General features: G+C 45.0%; 1 protein-coding gene across 1 annotated transcript in view; it reads left to right on the plus strand.

Annotated features, from left to right (window-relative positions):
* LOC137656324 (protein bric-a-brac 1-like) overlaps window positions 1-27,403 on the plus strand; it is a 38,723-nt gene continuing 11,320 nt past the window's right edge. The window contains exons 1-3 of the mRNA XM_068390497.1: window positions 1-133; window positions 14,889-14,979; window positions 15,677-15,803. Coding sequence (XP_068246598.1) covers window positions 14,899-14,979; window positions 15,677-15,803 — 208 coding nt within the window. The 5' untranslated portion in view covers window positions 1-133; window positions 14,889-14,898. The remainder of the gene's footprint in view (window positions 134-14,888; window positions 14,980-15,676; window positions 15,804-27,403) is intronic.

Consider the following 27,403-nt stretch of genomic DNA (forward strand, 5'->3'; position numbering starts at 1 on the left):
ATTTGTTTACATATTGGTGTTTGTTCCTGGGACGGTGTTGTTAATGTATTTTAACTTTGGATTCATTGTATTTTGGGGAGGTTTTTAATAAATCCAACATCAAAATCTCGTACAAAAGTCCACAGAAGTTTACGTAAGTAATCAATAACTACTGGGAAGTGATAAATGAAAGTGTACGAGGAGAAAATACGACGAATATTGCTATTAGAATCTTAGCCACTCCCGACTGGAATTAGTTTTCGTATGATATTTTTACTGATTTGGTCTTAATTCGCCAAATAATTATCTTTTCTTTGCTTGGAAAATTACCGGAAACAAATCTGCTTTCAATCACTGTATTTGGTCCCAGTGATATTCATAAATAAAGCTTATCCCAACTTAAGTTTAATGGTAGTAGACTACGGTGGAGTGATTTTGAATATAGATATTCCAATTTAGTTATAAATGAACTCGTTAAATTACAATTGATTATATTTATGCTGTTTATTTATTAAGTTTAAAGTAATTATGAAGAGAGTGGGAAGATTGAAGCCCGTAGTTGGGATATGTGATGAATTGAGATAAATATATAAGCCCTTTAAAGTCTTAACCTAACCTAACCTAGGGTTATTAACAGGTTTCAACATTGAAATTTGAATTATTGTTCTGTTAATTTAGATATCGTTTCTGTAAAGGTAAATCAATTATTGTTCTCAATTTCTAATGTTTAGACTTGGCTACCTTAACCTAATAGGTATATTATTATTATTACAAGCTTAAGCTATAACCCTGGGGAAAATAGCCTAGGGAGGAAAGGAAATAAGGAAATAAACTGTCTACACAAAAAGTAAACAATCTAAATAAAATATGATAACATTAAATTAGATATTTCATCTATTCATAAGCGCGAGCTGACGTCATCGATCACGTGACTGCTAGCGCGGGAATCAAGCAAAGTGAAAACAAACCGGAGCAATGGCTTACGATTATGTGAATTCTTTGGATGGAGCTGCTAAAACACAATTGCAACTGGTCTACATAGTCTGTAATTTAGCTGCAAGTTGCCTTGCCGATTTGCACTAATACTTCTCACATTCACTTTTCTTCTGCTGTTGATCTGCGATTGAAATACAAACTCAGTTGTAATTTACGCATTTAAACAAGATTTAAAATATAGTAAATGTCGTGTGTAACACCATGTTACTGACTGCTTTGGCATAGCTGTCTTTCTTGAAAGGTAGTATGCATGGAATGTTGTCTGGGTGTTCTTTCTCAGTCTTGTTGGGTTTACCTGTAATTTGGCAATTTTCAATATTTAACTTAGCCGGTGATTATATAAGCTGCAGCTCTGCTGCTCGACAGAAAACTCTACGTTAAAAATCCGCCAGCGATCGCTATGCAGGTAGGGGGTGTACTTCAACAGCGCCATCTGTCGTGCAGGTACTCAGTACTCAATGTAAACAAAGAACGAATTTTCTCTCTGTCGTGCCACCGGCAAGACCTACTAATTCGCTGTTGCTAACTGGATTGGTTTTCACATCTTTTTGGTGAAGTACACGTTTCTAGTTTTGAGCTTTCGCTTTGCAGGCTTTATCTTCAATAAATCCTTGCATTCTTTTGTTGATATCGGATTATTTGTTGATGACTTTGGATAGTTTTTGAATTCCCCTTTGACCAATTCAAAATGGCTGACCTTTCTCAAGTCCCTAAATTCAGGAAGTGTAATGCTAGGGACTGTTCAAGGCGTCTTCCGAAGGCCTCTATCGATCCTCACACCGTTTGTTCCAATTGTCGGGATAAAACCTGTCAATTGGAAGATCGATGTGAGGAATGCGTTGGGCTTTCGGAATTCGATTTTATCGAATTCCAGAAATATACATGTAGGCTAGAGAGAGATAGAGTCAGGAGAAGTTCATCTCGCTCCGTTGAATTTTCCTCTCCTCATGCCCCACAACCTATTCCTTCCCCTGTAGTGGTTGCTCCTAATCCCCCTTCTGGCACTCAAGAACCTTCGATGGCAGATATGATGCGTGCCATCCAAGCTCTGGGTGAGAGAGTCGAGTCCTTGGCTAGTGACCGTAACCAGCTCATGGCGGACGTCAAGGAGCTGAAGTGTAAGAGTGCAGTGGGTAGTGATAAAGTGAGTGATAGTGTTGTGGATAGTGTTGCGCTTGAGGGTTCGTCTGTTCGTGCCTGTCGTCCTCCTAGTCCGGGACCTCTTGCAAGCTCCCAAGCCCAGGGGAGAAGCAATGTCGTACGACCAAAGGGTTCGAGAGGCTTTAATCAGCGAACAGACGTTCCCTCCGTGGTTTCAGGCATATCTAACCAAGATCGCCCCACCCACACAGAGACGAGAGAGCCCATTTATTCCTCGTCTGCGGAAGAGGTTTCTCGTAAGAAACCATGGACCAAGGTCTCGCGGCCTCTTAAGCGCAAGTCGGTCCCTTCCGCGCAAGTCCAACGGCCCAGTTGTAGCCACTGGGTCAGTTCGGACTCGCTGCAGTCTTCCGACGACTGCTCACCTCCTAAGAGAGGCAAAGCGGTACCGCCTCAGGCAGTCACACCGTCTGTCGCCGCACCTGCTCCTGTAGACCCTAAGTGGTCTTTGCTGCAGACCATGCAGTATCAGTTAACGTCACTGATGCAGGACTTTCGTGCGGAGAAGGTTGATGCTGAACCAACCTCTTGCCTACAACCAACCACGGTTGTGCGTCCTGTGGACGCTGAGGCGACCTTCTTCCGCACTCCAGCTGAGAGAGTCCCGCCACCCATGCGTTCCAGTGCTCCTTGCCAGCCGCATGTTGACGTTCAGCGACGCACGGAACCTTCCGTTGACGTTCGCGGTGCGTCAACCTCCGCAACCCTGTGTGGTTGCCTCTGCTCGCCCACATCAGACTAAGACAGTCTGGAGTAGACGCTATGCGTCCCCGCGCTGCTATGGTTGTTGCCAGTTCACAGACTGGGCAACAGTTCCATGACGTTGCGTCCGGTTCAGTCACGCGTGCACCCGTGCTACCGGACTCAGCTGACCAGCCGATTCCTACTCCTTTGCCGCTTCCTCCTCAATTCTCGGATGATGGACTCTCTGATGATGACGATGCGGCACACGTTGATGAACCACATTCGGACCTTGACGAACCCAAGACCACGCAACCCTCTTTGGACTTTAGAAAAGTTCTTGATCTGTTCAAAGAGAGGTATCCGGACCAGTTTGTGTCTGTGGCTCCACGCTCTCCTCCGTCAGAGTTTGCTTTAGGTACGCAGTCATCCTCGCCTGCCTTTACGAAACTCGTCCGCGCCCGCTCATCCAAGAGAGCTTTACGAGTTTTAGGAGATTGGATGCAGTCCAAAAAGAGCCTAGGGAAGACAGCCTTTACGTTTCCCCCTGCGAAACTCTCTTCCAGATCGAGCGTCTGGTATGCCACGGGAGAAGTTCTCGGCTTGGGAGTTCCTGCCTCTGCCCAGGGCGACTTTTCAAGTCTGGTAGACTCTCCCCGCAGGCTAGCCATGAGACGCTCTAAGATATGCTGGTCTCATTCGGACCTAGACCATCTGTTGAAAGGAGTATTTAGAGCCTTCGATGTCTTTAACTTTTTGGACTGGTGTCTGGGAGCTTTGAGCAGGAAGATCTCCCCTTCTGACAAGGAATCTTCCTTGCTCATAATGTCCTGCATGGACAAGGCCATACGTGACGGATCTAGTGAGCTTGCGGCTTCGTTCGTATCCGGGGTCCTCAAGAAACGTGAGAACCTTTGCTCTTTCCTGTCAGCTGGAGTGACACCGTGTCAAAGATCAGAACTTCTGTTTGCTCCTCTCTCAAAGTGCCTTTTTCCAGAGGACTTGATTAAGGAGATTGCTGCTTCTTTGATTCAGAAGGACACCCATGACCTGGTTGCGTCCTCTGCCCGCAAAGCCACCCCTTTGCCTACCTTGTCAAGACCCAGGATGGACACTCCAGCGTCCAGATTCATTCCTCCCTTTCGTGGCAGAGCCTCCAGCAGAGGAGGTGCTCGTGCCGAAGGGAGACGTGGGAAGAAGAAAGGTACCAAGTCCTTTAAAGGCAGAGTCTGACTGCCACCTTCTTCAGACAGCAGTGGGAGCCAGACTCAAGTACTTCTGGCAGACCTGGGAGAAGAGAGGCGCAGATGCACAATCTGTGAAGTTGCTCAGAGAGGGGTACAAGATCCCGTTTGTACGAAAACCCCCTCTAGCAACGTCTCCCATCGATCTCTCTCCCAGGTACAGAGAGGAAGACAAGAGACGAGCATTGAAGCAGGTGTCTCTCTTGCTAGAAAAGGGAGCGGTAGTCAAAGTCCTGGACCATCAATCCCCGGGCTTCTACAACCGTCTCTTCTTAGTGGTAAAGAAGACAGGAGGGTGGAGGCCGGTGCTAGACGTCAGTGCGCTGAATGTCTTTGTCACAAAGCAGACGTTCGCCATGGAGACCACAAAGTCCGTTCTAGCAGCGGTCAGAAAGGAAGACTGGATGGTCTCTTTAGACCTAAGGGACGCATACTTTCACGTCCCCATCCACCCAGACTCCCAACCTTTTCTGAGATTCGTTTACGAAAAGGTTGTCTACCAATTTCAAGCCCTGTGCTTTGGCCTAAGCACAGCTCCTCTTGTGTTTACGAGGCTGATGAGGAATATAGCCAAATTCCTTCATTTAGCGGACATCAGAGCCTCCCTCTATTTGGACGACTGGCTTCTAAGAGCTTCTTCCAGTCGTCGCTGTCTGAAGGATCTAAAGTGGACTCTAGATCTGACCAAGGAATTGGGTCTCCTGGTCAATATGGAAAAGTCTCAACTGGTCCCATCCCAAACTATTGTGTATTTAGGGATGGAGATTCACAGTCAAGCTTTTCGGGCTTTTCCGTCGGCCCCCAGAACAAGTCAAGCCCAGGTATACATCCAGAACATGCTGAAGAAGGAACGATGTTCAGTCAGGCAGTGGATGAGTCTGATAGGGACACTATCATCCCTGGAACAGTTCGTTTCGTTAGGAAGACTACACCTCCGTCCCCTTCAATATCACCTAGCTGTTTACTGGAAAAAGAAAAAGACGCTAGAAGCGGTCTCGATCCCCATTTCCGAGAAGATGAAGTCTTCCCTGACTTGGTGGAAGGACAGTATCAGCCTCAGAGAGGGTCTGCCCCTGGCTGTTCAGACTCCCAACCACGTTCTCTTCTCGGACGCATCGGACACGGGCTGGGGCGCGACATTAGACGGTCGGGAATGCTCGGGAACTTGGAACTCGAGTCAAAGAACGTTGCATATCAACTGCAAGGAGCTACTGGCAGTTCATCTGGCCTTGAAAAGCTTCAAGTCCCTCCTTCAAGGCAAAGTGGTGGAGGTGAACTCGGACAACACCACGGCTTTGGCGTACATCTCCAAGCAAGGAGGGACCCACTCTATGACGTTGTACGAGATCGCAAGGGACCTCCCCACCTGGTCAAAAGATCTAAACCTTTCTCTAGTAACGAGGTTCATCCAAGGCAACTTGAATGTCATGGCAGATTGCCTCAGTCGGAAGGGACAAATCATTCCAACAGAATGGACCCTACACAAGGATGTGTGCAAGAGACTGTGGGCCACATGGGGCCAGCCTACCATAGATCTCTTCGCAACCTCGATGACCAAGAGGCTCCCAATATATTGCTCACCAATCCCGGACCCAGCAGCAGTTCATATAGATGCCTTTCTACTGGATTGGTCACATCTAGACCTATATGCATTCCCCCCGTTCAAGATTGTCAACAAGGTACTGCAGAAGTTCGCCTCTCACGAAGGGACAAGGTTGACGTTAGTTGCTCCCCTCTGGCCCGCGAGAGAATGGTTCACCGAGGTACTTCAATGGCTAGTGGACGTTCCCAGAACTCTTCCTCTAAGGGTGGACCTTCTACGTCAGCCACACGTAAAGAAGGTACACCAAGGCCTCCACGCTCTTCGTCTGACTGCCTTCAGACTATCGAAAGACTCTCGAGAGCTAGAGGCTTTTCGAAGGAGGCAGCCAGGGCGATTGCTAGAGCAAGGAGGAAATCCACTCTTAGAGTCTACCAGTCGAAGTGGGAAGTCTTCCGAAACTGGTGCAAGTCAGTATCAGTATCCTCGACCAGTACCTCTGTAACTCAAATAGCTGACTTCCTTTTATACCTGAGGAAAGAAAGATCTCTTTCAGCTCCCACTATCAAGGGTTACAGAAGCATGTTGGCATCAGTCTTCCGTCACAGAGGCTTAGATCTTTCCAACAACAAAGATCTACAGGACCTCCTTAAGTCTTTTGAGACCACGAAGGAGCGTCGTTTGGCTACACCTGGTTGGAATTTAGACGTGGTACTAATATTCCTTATGTCAGAAAGGTTCGAGCCACTACAATCAGCCTCCTTTAAAGATCTCACTTTAAAGACTCTTTTCCTGGTTTGCTTAGCCACAGCTAAAAGAGTCAGTGAGATTCACGCCTTCAGCTGGAACATCGGATTTTCATCTGAAACGGCTACATGTTCTTTACAGCTTGGTTTTCTAGCCAAAAACGAGCTACCTTCTCGTCCTTGGCCGAAATCGTTCGATATTCCAAGCCTATCAAATATGGTTGGAAATGAACTAGAAAGAGTCTTATGCCCTGTTAGAGCTCTTAAGTTCTATTTAAGACGAACTAAACCTTTACGAGGACAGTCAGAAGCTTTATGGTGTTCTGTTAAGAAACCATCTTTGCCTATGTCAAAGAATGCCTTATCCTATTTTATCAGACTGTTAATACGAGAAGCTCATTCCCATCTGAGTGAGGAAGACCAAGCTTTGCTGAAGGTAAGGACACATGAAGTTAGAGCTGTCGCAACTTCAGTGGCCTTTAAACAAAATAGATCTCTGCAAAGTATAATGGACGCAACCTATTGGAGAAGCAAGTCAGTGTTCGCTTCTTTTTATCTTAAAGATGTCCAGTCTCTTTACGAGAACTGCTACACCCTGGGACCATTCGTAGCAGCGAGTGCAGTAGTGGGTGAGGGCTCAACCACTACATTCCCCTAATTCCATAACCTTTTTAATCTTTCTCTTGAAATGTTTTTATTGTTGTTTTTGGGTTGTCCGGAAGTCTAAGAAGCCTTTCGCATCCTGGTTGATTTGGCGGGTGGTCAAATTCTTTTCTTGAGAAGCGCCTAGATTAGAGGTTTTGATGAGGTCCTGTAGTATAGGTTGCAACCCTTGATACTTCAGCTCCTAGGGGTCGCTCAGCATCCTAAGAGGATCGCGAGGCTCCGTAAGGAAGACGTACTTAAAAAGGCAGAGTAATTGTTCAAGTCGACTTCCTTACCAGGTACTTATTTATTTTATGTTTGTTATTTTGATAACTGCTAAAATGAAATAAAAAATCCTTAGCTCATAATAATGTAAACATTTATTGCTGGTCTCTACCCACCCCCCTGGGTGTGAATCAGCTTATATAATCACCGGCTAAGTTAAATATTGAAAAATGTTATTTTTATAATAAAATAAATTTTTGAATATACTTACCCGGTGATTATATATTAAAGGACCCTCCCTTCCTCCCCAATAGAGACGCAGTGGACCGAGGAGAAAATTGAGTTCTTTGTTTACATTGAGTACTGAGTACCTGCACGACAGATGGCGCTGTTGAAGTACACCCCCTACCTGCATAGCGATCGCTGGCGGATTTATAACGTAGAGTTTTCTGTCGAGCAGCAGAGCTGCAGCTTATATAATCACCGGGTAAGTATATTCAAAAATTTATTTTATTATAAAAATAACATATTTATAGTCATATTGATATTGGTAATGTAAATTTACTTCTTATAAATAATTTATTTTTTTCAATATTAATCTTACCCGATAATCATGTAGCTGTCAACTCTGTTGCCGACAGAAATCTACGGTCGGGATACGCCAGCGATCGCTATACAGGTGGGGGTGAACACCACAGCGCCATCTGTGGTCAGGTACTCCAGTACTTCTTGTCAACACCACCTCAATTTTTCCTCTGTCGTGCCTCCGGCTAGACCTACATGGATACGCTGTTGATTCTGGAGTTATTGCTCACGATTTGGTGATGTATTTGCTCTAGAGTTTAGCCTTCGCTATTCAGGAAGCTTTATCATTAGCTTAGCAAGTGTTTGGAATTAATTTGATTTAATTTTTGATTTAATTTTGGTGACGAAGAGAGTATGAACTCTCTTTCACTTTTAATGGCCGACCCTTCCCTTAGACGGAAGTGTTGGTGTCGAAGAGAGTATAGACTCTCTTTCTTAATTTTGCTTAACAAAAGTTATAGATTTATTTTATATCTCTCCGCCTTTTATAGGCCTCTTCGATTAACTTCCTTTTATTATAAACTTATTAAAATTAATTTTTATATTTGTTTATATTCGACCTTTCCTAATAGTAGGCGGTCTTTTCTTGGAACCGAAGTTAATTAACATTGAGCCCGTCATTTCGTTTTTACCTGTTAACATATTATGCTATTTTAATGTTTTTGAAAGAATTTCTTTGATAGTCTCGTACTGTTTTCAAAGTTGAACTAACGTTTTGTTTTGTCTCTGCAGTTGTTGACGTTCAGAACGTTCAACTTGCGCTCTATCGTTACGATAGAGAGAGAGTATTCACGGTGTCACGTTGCAGTAAGAGTAGAACGATTCTAGCGTTTTGTTCATTCTTTCTTAGCTTAAATGGTTTTAATTCTAATAAAGGAACTTTTTATTTGGGAAATCTTTCAGTTTTTTTCCTTTAACAATAATATGTTTTAACGATATATATAATTGGGCTCATCTCTCAGGTTCTAAGTCAAGAGAGAGAGAGAGAGAGATAGAGACGGAGGGAGAGAGAGGAGGATAAACGTTTCGTTCAAGCGGGTAACGTTGTTATCGTTTTTGCTCTTCTCCCTAGTCTCTTTAGGGGAAGAAGGTAAACGTTTCTAGAGTTTTATTCTTGTTCTCAGGCTTTATGCGGTGAGAGATTTTAAACGTAGTTTATTTGATCTAGTGTTTAGTCTCTTTTCCAGCCACTGAATTATTTATCTTTCATTATGTTTTCTGTTACATTGTAATACTGTTTTCGCAATTACTAACTTTTAATGAAGGATAGAATTGCGTGTTTCAGGTACAAACCACTTAAAGTTTCGAGTTCAGTGAAATAAGTGCAAACAGAAAATCAAAAGTGATAAAGTGATAAGCGCAAAGTGTTACAGTGTTGCGTTCGAGGGTTCGTCTGTTCGTGCCAGTTGTTCGCCTAGTCTGGGACCTCTTACAAGCTCCCAAGCCCAGGGGAGAAGTAACGTCGAAGGACTTATGGGTTCATCAGGCCTTGATCGACGAACAGACGTTTCCCTCCGTGGTTTCGGGTGTAACCAACTCACGTAGCCGACGTGATCACCCCACCCACACAAAGACGAGAGAGCCCTTTTATTCTTCGTCTGTGGAAGAGGTTTCTCGCAGAAACCATGGACCAAATCTTGCAGCTTTTAAGTGCAAGTCGGTCCCTTCCGCGCAAGTCCAACTCCTAGGTGGTGCCATTAGCACTGGGTCAGTTCGGACTTGCTGCAGTACGACAACTGCACACCTCCCAGAGAGGCAAGGTGGTATCGCAACAGGCAGTAACTCCGTCTGTTGCCGCACCAGCTGTTTTAGACCCTCAGTCTCAACGGACAGTAGCTCCGTTTGTTGTTGTCTTTCTTAAACTCTAGTGGTCTATGCTGCAGACAATGCAGTCTCAGCTTGCGGTGTTGATGCAGGAGTTTCAGGCAGAGAAGGTTAGCACACCTCCTCCTGCGAGCGCTCCTCCACCTCTGCGCAGTCCACCCTGCCAGACGTATGATGTTGAGGCTCCTCCTGCCTCCATGCGTGAGCTGCCGCATTGGGAGTTGCCAGGTACCAGCGCTATGCAGCAACCTCCACTTTCCTTGAGGCAGGAGCCTCATGCTATGCGGCAACCGCCTCAACTCTTGAGGCAAGAGCCTCAACTCTTGAGGCAAGAACCTCAACTCTTGAGGCAAGAGCCTCAACTCTTGAGGCAAGAACCTCAACTCTTGAGGCAAGAGCCTCAACTCTTGAGGCGAGAGCCTCAACTCTTGAGGCAAGAACCTCAACTCTTGAGGCGAGAGCCTCAACTCTTGAGGCAAGAACCTCAACTCTTGAGGCAAGAGCCTCAACTCTTGAGGCAAGAACCTCAACTCTTGAGGCAAGAGCCTCAACTCTTGAGGCAAGAGCCTCAACTCTTGAGGCAAGAACCTCAACTCTTGAGGCAAGAACCTCAACTCTTGAGGCAAGAGCCTCAACTCTTGAGGCAAGAACCTCAACTCTTGAGGCAAGAGCCTCTCTCTGCGCAGCCACCTCCTCAACCCTTGAGGCAGACGCAACTCTTGAGGCAGGAACCTCATGCTATGAGGCAGCCGCCTCAACGCATGCAGCAACCGCATTCTTCACAGCATGAGCCTCTCTCTGCGCAGCTACCTCCTCAACCCTTGAGGCAGACGCAACTCTTGAGGCAGGAACCTCACAGGAGCCTCATGCTATGCGGCATCCTCCTCAAACCATGAGGCAGGAGCCTCATGCTATGCGGCATCCTCCTCAACCCATGAGGCAGGAGCCTCATGCTATGCGGCAACCTCCTCTATCCATGAGGCAGCCTCATGCTATGCGGCATCCTCCTCAACCCATGAGGCAGGAGCCTCATGCTATGCGGCATCCTCCTCAACCCATGAGGCAGGAGTCTCATGCTATGAGGAGCCTCATGCTATGCGGCATCCTCCTCAAACCATGAGGCAGGAGCCTCATGCTATGCGGCAACCGCCTCAACCCATGAGGCAGGAGCCTCATACTATGCGGCATCCTCCTCAACGCATGCGGCATGAGCCTCATCCCTTGCAGCATGAGCCTCATCCCATGCAGCATGAGCCTCATACCATGCAGCATGAGCCTCATCCCATGCAGCATGAGCCTCATCCCATGCAGCATAAGCCGCACGCCATGCAACATGCTCTGCTTACCTTACAGCATGCTCTGCATACCTTACCGCATGCTCTGCATACCTTACCGCATGCTCCTCAGTCACACATCTTTGGTTGTTGCCAACTCACTAGACTGTCAAGCAGTTTCATAACGTTGCCTTCTAGTCTGCTGCTTTTGCACCAGTGAAACCCTCACTGAGAGAACTTAGCTTTTCTCGGATATGGTTCCTGTAGATGAGAAAGTGCTATTCTCCCTCCTTCTGATATTCCCTTGAGGACTCTGTCATTTGGAGAGGAGCCTTTAGCTGCTTAGCCTCCTATGGACTTTTATTTAAGCATAACATGCTTCCAGGGAGGGTAATGGTTCCACTTCAGTCGCTAACCCCGTCTGTTACCACACCTGCTCCCATAGACCTTGAGCTTTGTTGCAAGACATGCAGTCCAAGCTTAGTCCTTGTTAGAGGATTTTTTGTTTACGGAGTCAGTGTGTCACTGGGAAGACGTTCAACAACCAGCAGAAGTGACTTGTTGTGACGCAGTGCGGCAACCTCAGCAACCCGATAAGGAGTTGTCTGTACGACCCAGACAGTCTAGACAGCTTCGGGTTGTCGCTGTACTTCCTCGCTTCCCCATGGTTGACAGTTCACAGACTGTGCAGCAGTACCATGATCTTGTGTCCGGCTCCGTCAGACGACTAGCTTTTAAGAGCTCCCACAAGTCGTCGCTGTCTGGAGATTCTCAGATGGACTATGGATCTGACCAAGGAACTGGGCCTCCTGGTCAATTTTGAGGAGTCCCAGCTCGTCCCATCCCAGACCATTGTCTACCTGGGTATGGATCTTCAGAGTCGAGCTTTTCGGGCTTTTCCGTCGGCCCCAAGGATCTACTAAGCCCTAGATTGCATCCAGAGCATGCTGAGAAGGAACCGATGCTCAGTCAGGTAGTGGATGAGTCTAACAGGGACACTTTCATCGCTGGCCCTGTTCATCGAGTTAGGGAGACGCCACCTCCGCCCCCTTCAGTATCATCTAGCAGCTCACTGGATAAAGGACATGACACTAGAGACGATCTCAGTTCCTGTTTCCGAAGAGAGGAGGTCTACTCTCACGTGGTGAAAGAACAGCTTTCTTCTCAAGGAAGTCTACCTTTGGCTGTTCAGAAACCCGACCGCCGTCTCTTCTCTGACGCATCAGACACGGGCTGGGGTGCGACTTTGGACGGACAGGAATGCTCGGGAACATGGAATCAGGAGCTAAGGACACTTCACATCTATTGCAAGGAGCTGTTGGCGGTTCATCTGGCCTTGATAAACTTCAAGTCCCTCCAGCTTAACAAGGTGGTGGAGGTGGACTCTGACAACACCACAGCCTTGGCTTACATCTCCAAGCAGGGAGGGACTCATTCGTGGAAGTTGTTCTAGATTGCAAGGGACCTCCTCATCTGGTTAAAAGATCGAAAGCTCACGCTGGTAACGAGGTTCATTCAGGGCGATATGAATGTCATGGCAGATCACCTTAGCCGGAAGGGTCAGGTCATCCCCACAGAGTGGACCCTTCACAAGAATGTTTGCAGCAGACTTTGGGCCCTGTGGGGTCAGCCAACCATAGATCTGTTCGCTACCTCGATAACCTAGAGGCTCCCGTTGTATTGTTCTCCGATTCCAGACCCAGCAGCAGTTCACGTGGATGCTTTTCTGCTGGATTGGTCCCATCTCGACCTGTATGCATTCCCGCCGTTCAAGATTGTCAACAGGGTACTTCAGAAGTTCGCCTCTCGCAAAGGGACACGGCTGACGTTGGTTGGCTCCGCTCTGGCCCGCGAGAGAATGGTTCATAGAGGTACTGCAATGGCTGGTCGACATTCCCAGGACTCTTCCTCTAGGAGTGGACCTTCTACGTCTACCTCACGTAAAGAAGGTACATCCAAACCTCCACGCTCTTCGTCTGACTGCCTTCAGACTTTCGAAAGACTCTCAAGAGCTAGGGGCTTTTCGAAGGAGGCAGCCAGAGCGATTGCCAGAGCAAGGAGGACATCCACTCTGAGTCTATCAGCTGGTACAAGGCCAATGCAGTTTCCTCATCCAGTACCACTGTAACCCAGATTGCTGACTTCCTGTTACATCTAAGGAACGTAAGATCCCTTTCAGCTCCTACGATTAAGGGTTACAGAATTATGTTGGCAGCGGTTTTCCGCCACAGAGGCTTGGATCTTTCCACCAACAAAGATCTACAGGACCTCCTTAGGTCTTTTGAGACCTCAAAGGAACGTCGGTTGTCCACTCCAGGCTGGAATCTAGACGTGGTCCTAAGGTTCCTTATGTCATCAAGATTTGAACCTCTCCAATCAGCCTCTTTTAAGGACCTCACATTAAAAACTCTTTTCCTCGTGTGCTTGACAACAGCTAAAAGAGTAAGTGAGATCCACGCCTTCAGCAGGAACATAGTTTTCACATCTGAAACGGCTACATGTTCCTTGCAGCTCGGTTTTTTGCTAAAACGAGCTTCCTTCACGTCCTTGGCCTAAGTCGTTCGAGATCCCAAGCCTGTCCAACTTGGTGGGGGACGAACTGGAGAGAGTACTTTGCCCAGTTAGAGCTCTTAGGTACTATCTAAAAAGGTCATAACCTTTACGAGGACAATCAGAAGCCTTATGGTGTGCTATCAAGAAGCCTTCTCTTCCAAGGTCTAAGAACTCAGTTTCTTACCTATTCAGGCTCCTGATTAGGGAAGCACATTCTCATCTGAAGGAAGAAGACCTTGCTTTGCTGAAGGTAAGGACACATGAAGTGAGAGCTGTGGCTACTTCAGTGGCCCTCAAACAGAACCGTTCTCTGCAGAGTGTTATGGATGCAACCTATTGGAGAAGCAAGTCAGTGTTCGCATCATTCTATCTCAAAGATGTCCAGTCTCTTTACGAGAACTGCTACACCCTGGGACCATTCGTAGCAACGAATGCAGTAGTAGGCGGGGGCTCAGCCACTACATTTCCCATAATCCCATAACCTTTTTAACCTTTCTCTTGAATACTTTTTATGGGTTGTACGGTCGGCTAAGAAGCCTTCCACATCCTTGTTGATTTGGCGGGTGGTCAATTCTTTCTTGAGAAGCGCCGAGGTTAAAGGTTGTGATGAGGTCCTTTAGTATGGGTTGCAGCCCTTTATACTTCAGCACCTAAGAGTCGTTCAGCATCCTAAGAGGACCGCTACGCTCAGTAAGGAAGACGTACTTAATAAAGGCAGAGTAATGGTTCAAGTCGTCTTCCTTACCAGGTACTTATTTATTTTATGTTATTTTTGAATAACTAATAAAATAAAATACGGGATACTTAGCTTCTTTGATAACATGTATGCTGGTCTCCACCCACCACCCTGGGTGTGAATCAGCTACATGATTATCGGGTAAGATTAATATTGAAAAATGTTATTTTCATTAGTAAAATAAATTTTTGAATATACTTACCCGATAATCATGATTTAATTGACCCACCCTTCCTCCCCATAGAGAACCAGTGGACCGAGGAAAAAATTGAGGTGGTGTTGACAAGAAGTACTGGAGTACCTGACCACAGATGGCGCTGTGGTGTTCACCCCCACCTGTATAGCGATCGCTGGCGTATCCCGACCGTAGATTTCTGTCGGCAACAGAGTTGACAGCTACATGATTATCGGGTAAGTATATTCAAAAATTTATTTTACTAATGAAAATAACATTTTACTTTACATAGGTTTCCATTTTTTGTACTGGACGGCATTCCCTATTGTTTTATAGCATTTGTCTCATCCAACGAGGATGGCAGCTTGGCTTATGATAATCATAATACAGTACAGTAATACTGTACCATCTTGGTGAAGGGTATTGAGGTTAGCAGCATTTCTTTTTATTGGGATCACATGTTTTTTCAACAGAATGTTTATTGCCATAAACTGGAAATGATAATTTTTGTGATTTACTTTCAGGACAAGAAACATGGAGGAGGAAATGATAGCTCTGAGATGGAACAACCATCTCTCAACTCTATCGCAACTTTTATACTCTTTACGAGAAGAGGTGAGTCTATTCTTTGGCACTGAATAGCAGAGTGTTAATTCACTGAAACTGACAAATGTGCTTTAATAACTAATTCAGTTGTCTCTGAGATTCTAGTTAGAGGGTTGTATTAGGAGGTAGGGTAATGCAACTTTAATTTTGGGTCAGTATTATAAACAGATAAGATAATCATTACGCAGATTGCTAAGACTCTGTGGCAACCACAGAACTACTTGATTTTAATCCTTTTACCCCCAGGCTATTATGAACTTTCCAACCCTTGACCCCCAGGGCTTATTTTTTTCCAAGCACATTTTGCAGAATATTTTTTTTAAATTGCTCCAACAGCCCTAATTTTTGTCATAGAGAGGTCAGGTTGGTCTCATTCTCTTGGAAAATGCCTGAAGTTTCTCAAAAAAAATTAACAAAAATATGCAAAAAAAAAAATAAATAGCAGTTCTTTGCAAGGACGTACCGGTACGTCCATGGGGGTAAAGGGATGAGTTTTGTGAAACATACCAGTACGTCCTTTGGGGGTAAAAGGATTAATAGATATTAGATTTTGTGGTAGTATTTGTCAAGTCTCATTTGGCTGATTGTGAAAGGACATGTATTTTCAAATGGTAAATGTGTCATTCATGCGAGCTAAAGTTGTTAAATTTCGTTTGATTTTATGGGAAAAGTCACATTAAGAAATGTATCTTTTCTCGTCTTTCAGGAATCTCTCATTGATGCAACATTAGCCTGCGATGGCAAGTTGTTCCCTGCACATAAGTTTGTGTTATCAATGTGCAGTGAGTATTTCAAAGAGATGTTCACTACAAACCCTTGTAAGCATCCGATAGGTAAGTTTCATGAGGTTTCTGTTATTTACACAAGTAAGTAACTTGATTAATTTTTTGTTTCTTATTTGTGACTCTAGGCTAAACAATGCTAAGAACCCTATATTTTGTTAAATAATTGATTGAGATCAGGGATTCAGATATATACATTTTCATAGTACTCCCTTGAAGGATTTGTTTTTCATGGGAAATGAAAATTTGACTAAGACAAAGTTGAAAAATTTACGACCATTAGAGAAGAGGCTAAATAAACCATAGAATACAAGCAGGATAGAAGAATTGGAAAAAAGTGCGTGGAGTACTATGCAACAGGAAAATAGTGGTTAAGTTAAAAGGTAAAGTACACAGGACAGTTGTGAGACCGGCAATGATGTATGGAGCGGAGACATGGTCAATAAAGAAGACAGAAGAGAAGAAGATGGATGTGGCAGAGATGAGAATGTTGAGATGGATGTGTGGGGTGACAAGAAGAGATAAGATACGGAATGAGGTAATTAGGGGTACCACAAGAGTTAGAAAACTATCTGATAAGATCCAAGAAAGTAGACTGAGATGGTATGGGCATGTCATGAGAAGAGATGATCAGTATATTGGGAGGAGAGTGATGGAAATGGAGGTACAGGGAACGAGAAGGAGAGGGAGACCAAAGCGAAGGTGGGTGGACTGTATCAAGAATGACCTTCGATCAAAGGGATTAACCGGTGATGAGGTGTGGGACAGAGGTAGATGGAGAAAGCTGACCAGAAACATCGACCCCACATAGAAGTGGGAAAAGATGTAGACAAAGAAGAAGAAGAAGAGACCAAAATAGCTGAGGAGATGTTGCAATGCTCCTTTACACCCTAATGGTCACTTAGAAATTTTATGCTTGGTGCTTTAAATGGTATTAGATGTCTGGTCATTGGATGAGATTTTTTTTATTCAATCTTATGCATTTTGTCTGAATTTTTCATTTGGTCTAAATCCTGCAATATGCCCATTGTCTTTATTTTTCTGGGCCATCCAACTGGATGTCCTTATGTTAATTCCTAATCTTCTTTTGTAATTGATTGCTCCTTTTTTCTTTGTATCGTGTTCCCAAACTAGCCCAATCTCTGAGATGGAGTGGGCTTTCAGTATCTGAATGAGATCTCATTAACTGTACAACTTGTTTTGTGATGTAATCCGTGTAGCATAGTACGACTGTGACTGTCATTGCAATTATGTTTAATTCACCTGCAATTTTGTTGGCCAAATTTGAAGGAAGTTAAGATGTTAGAGAAAGGCATGGGAAAAATTGACCAGACAAAGGATTGATGTATAATTAGGTGCAGTAGATGAGAAGCAGATTTTCCTAAATGTCATGGAGAAAGGCAGTACAGTAGCTAGAACGTGGACCTGGTGGAAGTTCAAATAGAGTGTACAAAATGGGATAGAGGGATGATAGCCAATTCCCTGTTTAACCTTGTAAAAGGAAAATCTGATGTAAAGACTATACTTTTGTGATGATTTTGAATATTGTCATTGCCATCACCACTAATGTTTCACAGTGTCTTCAGGACTCTAATGTTCTTCAGTATATCCATGGTTTGTTCCTACACGTAATACAAACCTTCGACCTTTGGTAGAAGTATGCTGTCATTGAAGCTGTAGTGGCCGTTAAGCTTTATAACATAGTAAGACAGCTGGCGGTCTGATGGCAGGTAGCGCAACCTTCAATTCAACTTCGGCCGCTGGAGAGTACTGACGTACTCCTCGATGTCCTTATCTGGCTGTTTTAATCTTTTGCTTTTTCTTTAATTTAAATAATTGGTCTTGCAGTCATGTTTGAGGGATTTTTTTTGTAGAAGAAGTAATGATATGCAGTGGTTTCTTTTGAATAATTGGTTTTGCAGTTGTGTTCGAGCAGATTTTTTGTGTGTGTGAGTGTGTGTGTGTAGAAGCAGCAAGGTTATGCAGTGGTTTATGTTAACTTTATTTGTATTACAGTTTCCTGTGACATATGCCGTTATCCAACAAACAACACTTGTCCCTGTTGGGCGGCATGTCTTGTGCTATTTTATCCTGTGTGTGTGTGTGTGTTTAGCCGACAATTAGGACAACAATGTGACCCTAAGGAAGGTGGTTTGCCGTGGATATCGCTGGTGCTCCATCTGCAGAAGAATTTCTCTGCCACCAAGTGTAAAGTAGAGGGACACTACCCTTCTTTTCTTCAGCGACTGCCAATCCAGGAAGTTGCTAAAGAGGTATCACTCGGGTGTTTTGTTTTCTACCATGTAAGAGTGTTGTAGTGTTGTCATCTGTCTACACATCTCCAGAGAAAACAAACTTCGAGTTCTCCTTTCTCCTTTGCTTTGTCATCGCTGAGTCTTCACATCTGAAGAAGAACAAGTAAATGATGTCATCATGAAGTCCAGGAAGTGCAATCGATAAGAGTCATGTACGATCAGCTCCTGCTTCTCTCCTGGAAGAAACTTTAGGGCGAACAGCCTTACCAAGTGTCTGGTTACTCAGTGGAGATGTTTTTATACCTTTTACAAATGCGCAGTGTTGTGCAGCAAGGCTTGAGGATCAAGAGTTGTCCCATTGTGATTGGGGGAAGAAACATTGGTTCTCGCAACTCTTGTAAAGACTAAGCCTGTGCATTGCTGGTAGAAAAGGAAGGATGTCTCCCTTTCTTTGCCCTTCTTGGATGATGAGAGAAGAGGGGAAAAAATTGAGAAATAGAATATGAAAAAAAATTGGAAAGAAGGGCTTAATATTTCTTTCTTTTATAATGTCTTTCTAAGTTATTCACCAAATTTCATTGCTATATCCTTAAAACTAAGGGAGAAAGTAGAATTTGAAGGTCAATAATTATAGTGTTGAGATACGGGTGTTCTAAGCTTTTCTTTGTATTTTTACAAAGACAATATTAATATATCCTGATTATTATGAATTTTATGTTCCTATTTTGATATAAACAAAAACAAAGTTGTTTATCATAATTTAATCATAATGAAGATTCTTTTGGTCAATATCTTGCTTTTTTTGGCTCGTCACTCCTCCATCCACAGACACACACACACACACTCTCTCTCTCTCTCTCTCTCTCTCTCTCTCTCTCTCTCTCTCTCTCTCTCTCTCTCTCTCTCTCTCTCTCTCTCTTAATAGAGCGAATTTTTTTCTTCCTTATGTTAGCAAGTTGTCCAAATTATCTTTTCCTCTTTAAAATGATAAAATTCGTGCTGAAAACGGGAAAAACAAATGTAAAAATGAGTGAATGTCAGAGGTCAAACTCAGACATGTGCTCTCTATGAGGTTTGTGGTAAGGCTGAAGGGCAAAGGGTGTAATTTACCATATAATACATCGTCATGTGATTCGTTGAAGCTATACAGATGTCATTGTTCACAATTTTTGTGTTTATCAAAATTTACGATAACAGAAGAAATACTGCATTTTCTAGTAGGGAATAATGTGTTTGATTTATTGGGTTACTTTTGCTAATTACCCTGTAACTATGAAAGTAAGAGGAATTTTGACACAATATTTTGTATATTCCTTCTCCATTTCTATACGAAGATCAGTGAATTTTTTCAGGATTTTGTATTTTTCTTCCTATACCCCCATATATTGGTATTCTGGCTGGGTCCCTTAAATAGAATAGTTTTAAATATTTAACTTAGCCGGTGAATATATAATAGCTGCTGCTCCAGCAGCTCGACAGAAAAACACACAAAAACTCGTGAGCAATCGCTATGAAGGTTGCGGGTGTGCCCACCAGCGCCAACTATCGGCCAGATACCGCATATGCATGTAAACAAGCCTCAATTCTTCTCTGTCGGCCTTAACGACAAGACGTATCATTACTCGCTGTATAACCTGGAGTTTTTCAACAGACTTGGTGAAGTACTTCATTTTGGTTTGAGCCTTCGCAGTGCAGGTGTTTTATCCTCAACTTAAACTCTTGAACTCTTTTTTGGACAGATTTAATTGTTGATGACTTTGGATTGTTTTTTGGACTTTCTTTGACTATTTCAAAATGGCGGACCCATCTCAAATTCCTAGATTTCGTAAGTGTAATGCTAGGGATTGCAATAGGCGTCTTCCAAAGGCCTCTCTCGACCCACATACTGTGTGTTCTAATTGTCGGGGTAAAACCTGTCAATTAGGAGATCGGTGTGAGGAGTGCGTGGGCCTTTCGGAATTCGATTGGCTCGAATATGACAAGTATTCTCGTAAGCTAGAGAGAGATAGGGTGAGGAGGAGTTCCTCTAGATCAGTAGATTTTTCCTCTCCCCATGCCCCTGAACCTAATCCTTCCCCTGTAGTAGTTATGCCTGAACCCTCTACTAGCACTCAGGAGCCATCAATGCGGGATATGTTACGTGCCATTCATGTTTTGGGTGAAAGAGTTGAGTCGTTAGCTACAGATCGTAATCAACTCATGGCTGACGTTAAAGAGCTAAAGTGTCAGAGTGCCACAGCGGAAAATCGTGGGAAAGTGATTAGTGCGCAAAGTGTTTTCAGTGTTGCAACCGAGGGTTCGCCTGTTCGTGCCTGTCGTTCGCCTAGTCCGAGACCTCTTGCAAGCTCCCAAGCCCAGGGGAGAAGTAATGTCGTACGACTTATGGGTTCGAGAGGCCTTGATCAGCGAACAGACGTTCCCTCTATGGTAACAGGCGTGTCTCATCAAGACCGCCCCTACCATAAGACGAGAGAGACCATTTTCTCCTCGTCGTCCAAAGGCTTTTCGCATAAGAAACCGTGGAGCAAGGTTTCAAGGCCCTTGAAGCGAAAGTCGGTCCCTTCAGGACAGGTCCAGCGTCCTGGTTGTAGCCATTGGGACAGCTCTGACCCTTTGCAGTCAACGGAAGACTGCTCGCCGCCTAAGCAGAAACATTACACAGGCTCCGAGAGTCTTGGTGTAGGCAAGGTTGTGCAGTCTCAGACGTTACCCTCGTCTTTTACCGCACCCATTCCCGTTGATCCTAAATGGGTTGTACTGCAAGACATGTAGATCAAGCTCGCCTCCCTTATGGAAAACTATTCTGCTGAAAAGGTTCACGATGATCCTCGCCGCTTAGCTAATCGAGATCCTGGCCTTCAGCCGCCTAAACGAGCCTTTGCTCGTCCTGTTGACGTTGGCGTTACTAAGTCACGTCAGTCACGCTTTGTAGAGCCTCACTCGATGCAGTCCCGTGTTGACTTTCAGCCGCATATGGATGTTCAGCCGCTTCCTAATGCTCTTGTTGACGTTCAGGACGTTCGCCAACCAGCGGAGTTGACTTGTTTTGACGCTGAGCGTCAAACACCGCAGTCAAGAGTTGTTTTGACTGCTCAGTCTAGGCAGTCAAAGCAGTCTCGAGTTGACGTCGAGCGTCCTCCCGCTCCTGTTGTTGTTGACAGTCAGGCTGTTAAGCAGTTACATGACGTAGCGTCCTGGACTGCTACTGATGCACCAGTGCGTGTGGACTCTGTGTGTCAAGCATTGCCAACCCCTTTGCTTGTTACTCAGCAGTTGTCGGACGAAGATCCTTCAGATGAGGACGTTGCTGACCCTCATCATGATGATCATCCTTCGGATGTAGACGAACCTAGAACGGTTCCTCCTTCGATGGACTTTAAGAAAGTCATGTTAATTTTCAAGGAGCTTTTTCCCGATCACTTTGTTACCGTTGCTCCTCGTTCGCCACTGTCTGAGTTTGCTCTAGGCTTACCTGCTAACATGCCAGCCTTTACTAAGCTAGTGCTTTCTCGCTCTTCCAAGAGGGCTTTACGACTTTTAGGCGACTGGTTGGATACCAGGAGGAGTTTGGGGAAGACGGCCTTTGCCTTCCCTCCTTCAAAGCTCTCGTCTAGATCGAGCGTCTGGTATGCCACGGGAGAAGTTCTCGGCTTGGGAGTCCCTGCCTCTGCCCAGGGTGACTTCTCAAGCCTCGTAGACTCTCCCCGCCGCCTAGCCATGAGACTCTCGAAGATTAGTTGGTCCTCCTCGGACCTTGACCATCTGCTGAAAGGCGTATACAGGGCCTTTGAAGTTTTCAACTTCCTTGACTGGTCATTAGGAGCTTTAAGTAGAAAAATCTCGTCTTCTGACAGAGATGTTTCCTTACTTATCATGTCATGTATGGATAAAGCCATCCGCGATGGTTCCAATGAGCTCGCCTCCACTTTTACGTCGGGAGTCTTAAAGAAGCGAGATTCCCTTTGCTCTTTTCTTTCGGCAGGAGTTACTCCCTGTCAGAGATCAGAACTGCTCTTTGCTCCCTTATCAATGTCTTTGTTTCCGCAACAATTGGTTAAGGACATAGCTTCTTCGCTTGTGCAGAAGGACACCCATGACTTGATGGCGTCCTCTGCTCGCAAAGGGACTCCTTCTACATCCTTTGCTGTAAGACCCAGGATCGAGACTCCGGCATCCAGATTTATCCCGCCCTTTCGTGGCAGAGCTCCCAGCAGGGGAAGTGCTCGTGCCGAGGGAAAGAGAGGTAAGAAGAGAGGAGCCAAGTCCTCACGTGGCAGAGTCTGACTGCCCACAGCCTCAGACAGTGGTAGGAGCCAGATTGAAGAGCTTCTGGCAGGCCTGGGAGAAGAGGGGCGCAGACCAACAGTCTGTTCGGTTGCTCAGAGAGGGGTACAAAATTCCGTTTGTACGCAAACCTCCTCTAGTGACAACTCCCATAGACCTCTCTCCCAGGTACCGAGAGGAGTCAAAGAGACAAGCCCTAAACCAAGAAGTGTCTCTGTTGCTAGAGAAGGGAGCGGTGGTGAAAGTCTCGGACCTTCAATCACCGGGGTTTTACAACCGTCTCTTCCTAGTCCCAAAGAAGACAGGAGGTTGGAGACCGGCGCTAGACGTCAGTGCGCTCAACGTTTTTGTTACGAAAACAAAGTTCACTATGGAGACCTCGAAGTCAGTCTTAGCAGCGGTCAGAAAGGGAGACTGGATGGTCTCTCTCGACCTACGAGATGCGTACTTCCACATTCCTATACACCCAGATTCCCAACCGTTTCTGAGGTTTGTTTTCAGGAATGTGGTGTACCAGTTTCGGGCCCTGTGCTTTGGCCTCAGTCCTGCTCCTCTCGTGTTTACGAGGCTCATGAGGAATGTGGCAAAATTCCTCCATTTATCGGGAATCCGAGCCTCCCTGTACTTGGACGACTGGCTTCTCAGGGCTTCGTCCAGTCATCGCTGTCTGCAGGATCTTCATTGGACGTTGGATCTGACCAAGGAATTGGGACTTTTGGTCAACCTAGAAAAGTCCCAGCTGATTCCATCCCAAACTATTCTATATTTAGGGATGGAGATTCGCAGTCCAGTTTTTCGGGCTTTTCCGTCTGCCACCCGAATAGATCAAGCCCTGCTCAAAGTCCAACTAATGCTGAAGAGAGAACGGTGCTCAGTCAGGAATTGGATGAGTCTCGTAGGAACTCTATCATCCCTGGAGCAGTTTGTCTCGCTAGGAAGACTGCACCTTCGGCCTCTCCAGTTCCATCTAGCCTTTCACTGGAACAAGGACAAGACGTTAGAGACGGTCTCAATCCCGGTCTCCGAACCAGTAAAGGCATGCCTGAAATGGTGGAACAGCAATATCAGCCTGAGAGAGGGACTATCCCTAGCAATTCAGAACCCAAACCACGTGTTGTTCTCAGACGCGTCGGATTTGGGTTGGGGGTGCGACCCTGGACGGTCGGGAATGCTCAGGTCTGTGGACCTCAAGTCAGAGGAGCATGCACATCAACGGCAAGGAGCTTTTGGCAGTCCACTTGGCCTTGATGAAATTCGAAAGTCTCCTTCGAAACAAAGTAGTAGAGGTCAACTCCGACAATACCACAGCTTTGGCGTACATCTCCAAGCAAGGAGGCACACACTCCCTCACGCTGTACGAGATCGCAAGGGACCTGCTCATTTGGTCAAGAAATCGAGGCATCTCCCTGTTAACGAGATTTATCCAGGGCGACTTGAACGTCTTGGCAGACTGTCTCAGTCGGCGGGGTCAGGTAATTCCCAAGGAATGGACCCTCCACAAGGACGTGTGCAAGAGTCTTTGGGCGACTTGGGGTCAACCCACCATAGACCTCTTTGCCACCTCGATGACCAAGAGGCTTCCAATCTATTGCTCTCCAGTCCCAGACCCAGAAGCAATACACAAAGACGCATTTCTCCTAGATTGGTCTCATCTGGACTTTTATGCATTCCCACCATTCAAGATTGTCAACAAGGTACTGCAGAAGTTCGCCTCTCACGAAGGGACAAGGTTGACGTTGGTTGCTCCCCTCTGGCCCGCGAGAGAGTGGTTCACCGAGGTACTTCGATGGCTGGTAGACTTTCCAAGAAGTCTTCCTCTAAGGGTAGATCTATTACGTCAGCCCCACGTAAAGAATGTCCATCAAAGCCTCCCCGCTCTTCGTCTGACTGCCTTCAGACTATCGAGAGACTCTCAAGAGCTCGAGGCTTTTCGAAGGAGGCAGCCAGTGCGATTGCAAGAGCGAGGAGAGCTTCTACCATTAGAGTATACCAGTCGAAGTGGGAAGTCTTTCGAGACTGGTGCAAGTCAGCATCTGTGCCCTCGTCCAGTACCTCTGTAGCCCAAATCGCAGATTTTCTTTTACAGCTGAGAAATGTTCGCTCCCTCTCAGCTCCCACGATTAAGGGCTACAGGAGCATGTTGGCTTCGGTCTTTCGTCATAGAGGCTTAGATCTTTCCAACAATAAAGATCTCCAAGATCTCCTTAAGTCTTTCGAGACCTCTAAGGAACGTCGTTTGGCAACTCCTGGATGGAACTTAGACGTGGTCCTAAGGTTCCTCATATCAGACAGGTTTGAGCCATTACATTCAGCCTCCCTGAAGGATCTCACCCTCAAGACACTTTTCCTAGTGTGCTTGGCTTCGGCTAAAAGGGTCAGTGAACTTCATGCCTTCAGTAAGAACATCGGCTTTTCTACAGAAAAAGCCACTTGTTCACTTCAACTTGGTTTCCTGGCCAAAAATGAACTGCCTTCTCGTCCTTGGCCTAAATCTTTTGATATTCCTTGCTTATCAGAGATCGTAGGCAACGAACTGGAAAGAGTGTTATGTCCTGTTAGAGCTCTTAAGTTCTACTTAGCCCGTACTAAGTCCTTACGAGGTAGATCTGAGGCATTATGGTGCTCAGTTAAGAAACCATCATTGCCTATGTCAAAGAATGCTTTGTCATATTTTATCAGATTTTTAATACGAGAAGCTCATTCTCACTTGAATGAGAAAGACCGATGTTTGCTTAAGGTTAAGACGCACGAAGTAAGAGCTATAGCAACCTCCGTGGCCTTCAAGCAAAATAGATCTCTGCAAAATATTATGGACGCGACTTTTTGGAGAAGCAAGTCAGTGTTCGCGTCATTTTACTTAAAAGATGTCCAGACTCTTTACGAGGACTGCTACACACAGGGTCCATTCGTTGCAGCGAGTGCAGTAGTGGGTGAGGGTTCTACCACTACATTACCCTAATTCCAATATCCTTTTTAATCTGTCTCTTGAAATGTTTTTAATATTGTTTTTTGGGTTGTACGGAAGGCTAAGAAGCCTTTCGCATCCTGGTTGATTTGGCGGGTGGTCAAAGTCATTTCTTGAGAGCGCCCAGATTAGGGGTTTGATGAGGTCCTGTTGTATGGGTTGCAGCCATTGATACTTCAGCTCCTGGGAGTCTTTCAGCATCCTAAGAGGATCGCTGGGCTTCGTGAGGAAGACAGACTTACAAGGCAGAGTAATCGTCTAAGTCAACTTCCTTACCAGGTACCTATATATTTTGGTTTTGTTATATTATAACTGTCAAAAACTCTAAGCATATACGCTGTACACTTAATTAACTCTGGTCTCTACCCACCACCTTGGGTGTGAATCAGCTATTATATATTCACCGGCTAAGTTAAATATTTAAAAATGGTATTTTAATTATAAAATAAATTTTTGAATATACTTACCCGGTGAATATGTAAATTAAAGGCCCTCCCTTCCTCCCCAATAGAGACGCAGCGGGACGAGAAGAATTGAGGCTTGTTTACATGCATATGCGGTATCTGGCCGATAGTTGGCGCTGGTGGGCACACCCGCAACCTTCATAGCGATCGCTCGCGAGTTTTTGTGTGTTTTTCTGTCGAGCCGCTGGAGCAGCAGCTATTATATATTCACCGGGTAAGTATATTCAAAAATTTATTTTATAATTAAAATATCATTTTGCCCGAGTGTACCCTCAAGCAAGAGCACTCTAACCAAAAACAGTGGAAGACCATGGTACAGAGGCTATGGCACTACCCAAGACTAGAGAACAATAGTTTGGTCTTGGAGTGTCCTTCTCCTAGAAGAGCTGCTTACCATAGCTAAAGAGTTTCTTCTACCCTTACCAAGAGGAAAGTAGCCACTGAAAAATTAGTGCTGTAGTTAACCCCTTGAGTGAAGAAGAATCGTTTGGTAATCTCTGTGTTGTCAGGTGTATGAGGACAGAGGAGAATCTGTAAAGAATATGCCAGATTATTCGGTGTATGAGTTGGCAAAGGGAAAGTGAACCCTAACCAGGGAGAAGTATTCAATGTGGTACTGTCTGGCAGTCAAAGGACCCCATAACACTCTAGCGGTAGTATTATTCATTCAGACAACATTCTGAAGGTTCCTCCATGACTGCTTACCAGTCTCCTGGTAGAGACCTAGCCTAGCACCTGCGATATCTTCATGCTCATTTTGTTACGAGGTTGACGGAGTAACCACTTTCATTCATCTCCAATAACAAAGTGCAATGATATTTCCTAGGTCAATAAAATCATCCAGTTTGGTTATAGTCCGCTATTAAAGGTCAAAGGTTTGTATATTCCACCGGAGAACTTACTGGAGGTCGCGACCCAAGCTCACATGTGGCCTGCCTCGGCATTGCCCTCAGGGCACGTATCCTTCCGCCTAGGCCTACCATTACAGAAAATGGGAGTAGGGTAAACTACACAAAACTGTGGTTGTTTGAGAGGAGGTTCCAGGTAATTCTATGAAAGTAGTTCTCGGTAAGTATGTTAGGAAAAATACAAATTACTAATAATTTGTGATATTTCGTGTAGGAATAAATCACAAATTTTGTAATCTACTTGTATTTTTCCTAACCGTACAAACCTGAAATAATTAAGTTACACTGGTTACCCTTGGTTATAGGTCAAAGTGAAGGTAGTGCTACGTGTTGGGTGGGCAGGAGTTACCCACCACCCAACAGCAAGTTGTGTTTACCTTGTTGAAAAAACTTAATGGCCGTTTCCAGCTTGAAGCAAAAATCCTGTTAAAGGTCTCGTTTGTATGGTTAGGAAAAATGCAAATAATAAAAATTTTGTGAATTTTACCTTTTCAACCATGGTTTTTCTCTGAATGGGTTATTTCAGATTATTCAGCACAAAAACTGACTGATTACTGCCTGGCACCTTAAGATTTATCCTTTTATGTGGAACAGTGGCTGTAGTCGTTTCTATTCTGAGATGGGTTGAAATACTCGGATGATACAATGACCATGAATGTTATGTTATTTTTAAGTAATGACGTTGTATGAAAAAAAATTTTTCCTTGAATTTTACATACGTATTGGCATGGTTAAATTATTTAAAAGTGCTTACACCTGTATTTGTGATCTTAAA

Source organism: Palaemon carinicauda, chromosome 17 (genome assembly GCF_036898095.1).
Source record: "Palaemon carinicauda isolate YSFRI2023 chromosome 17, ASM3689809v2, whole genome shotgun sequence".
Classification (NCBI taxonomy): domain Eukaryota; kingdom Metazoa; phylum Arthropoda; class Malacostraca; order Decapoda; family Palaemonidae; genus Palaemon; species Palaemon carinicauda.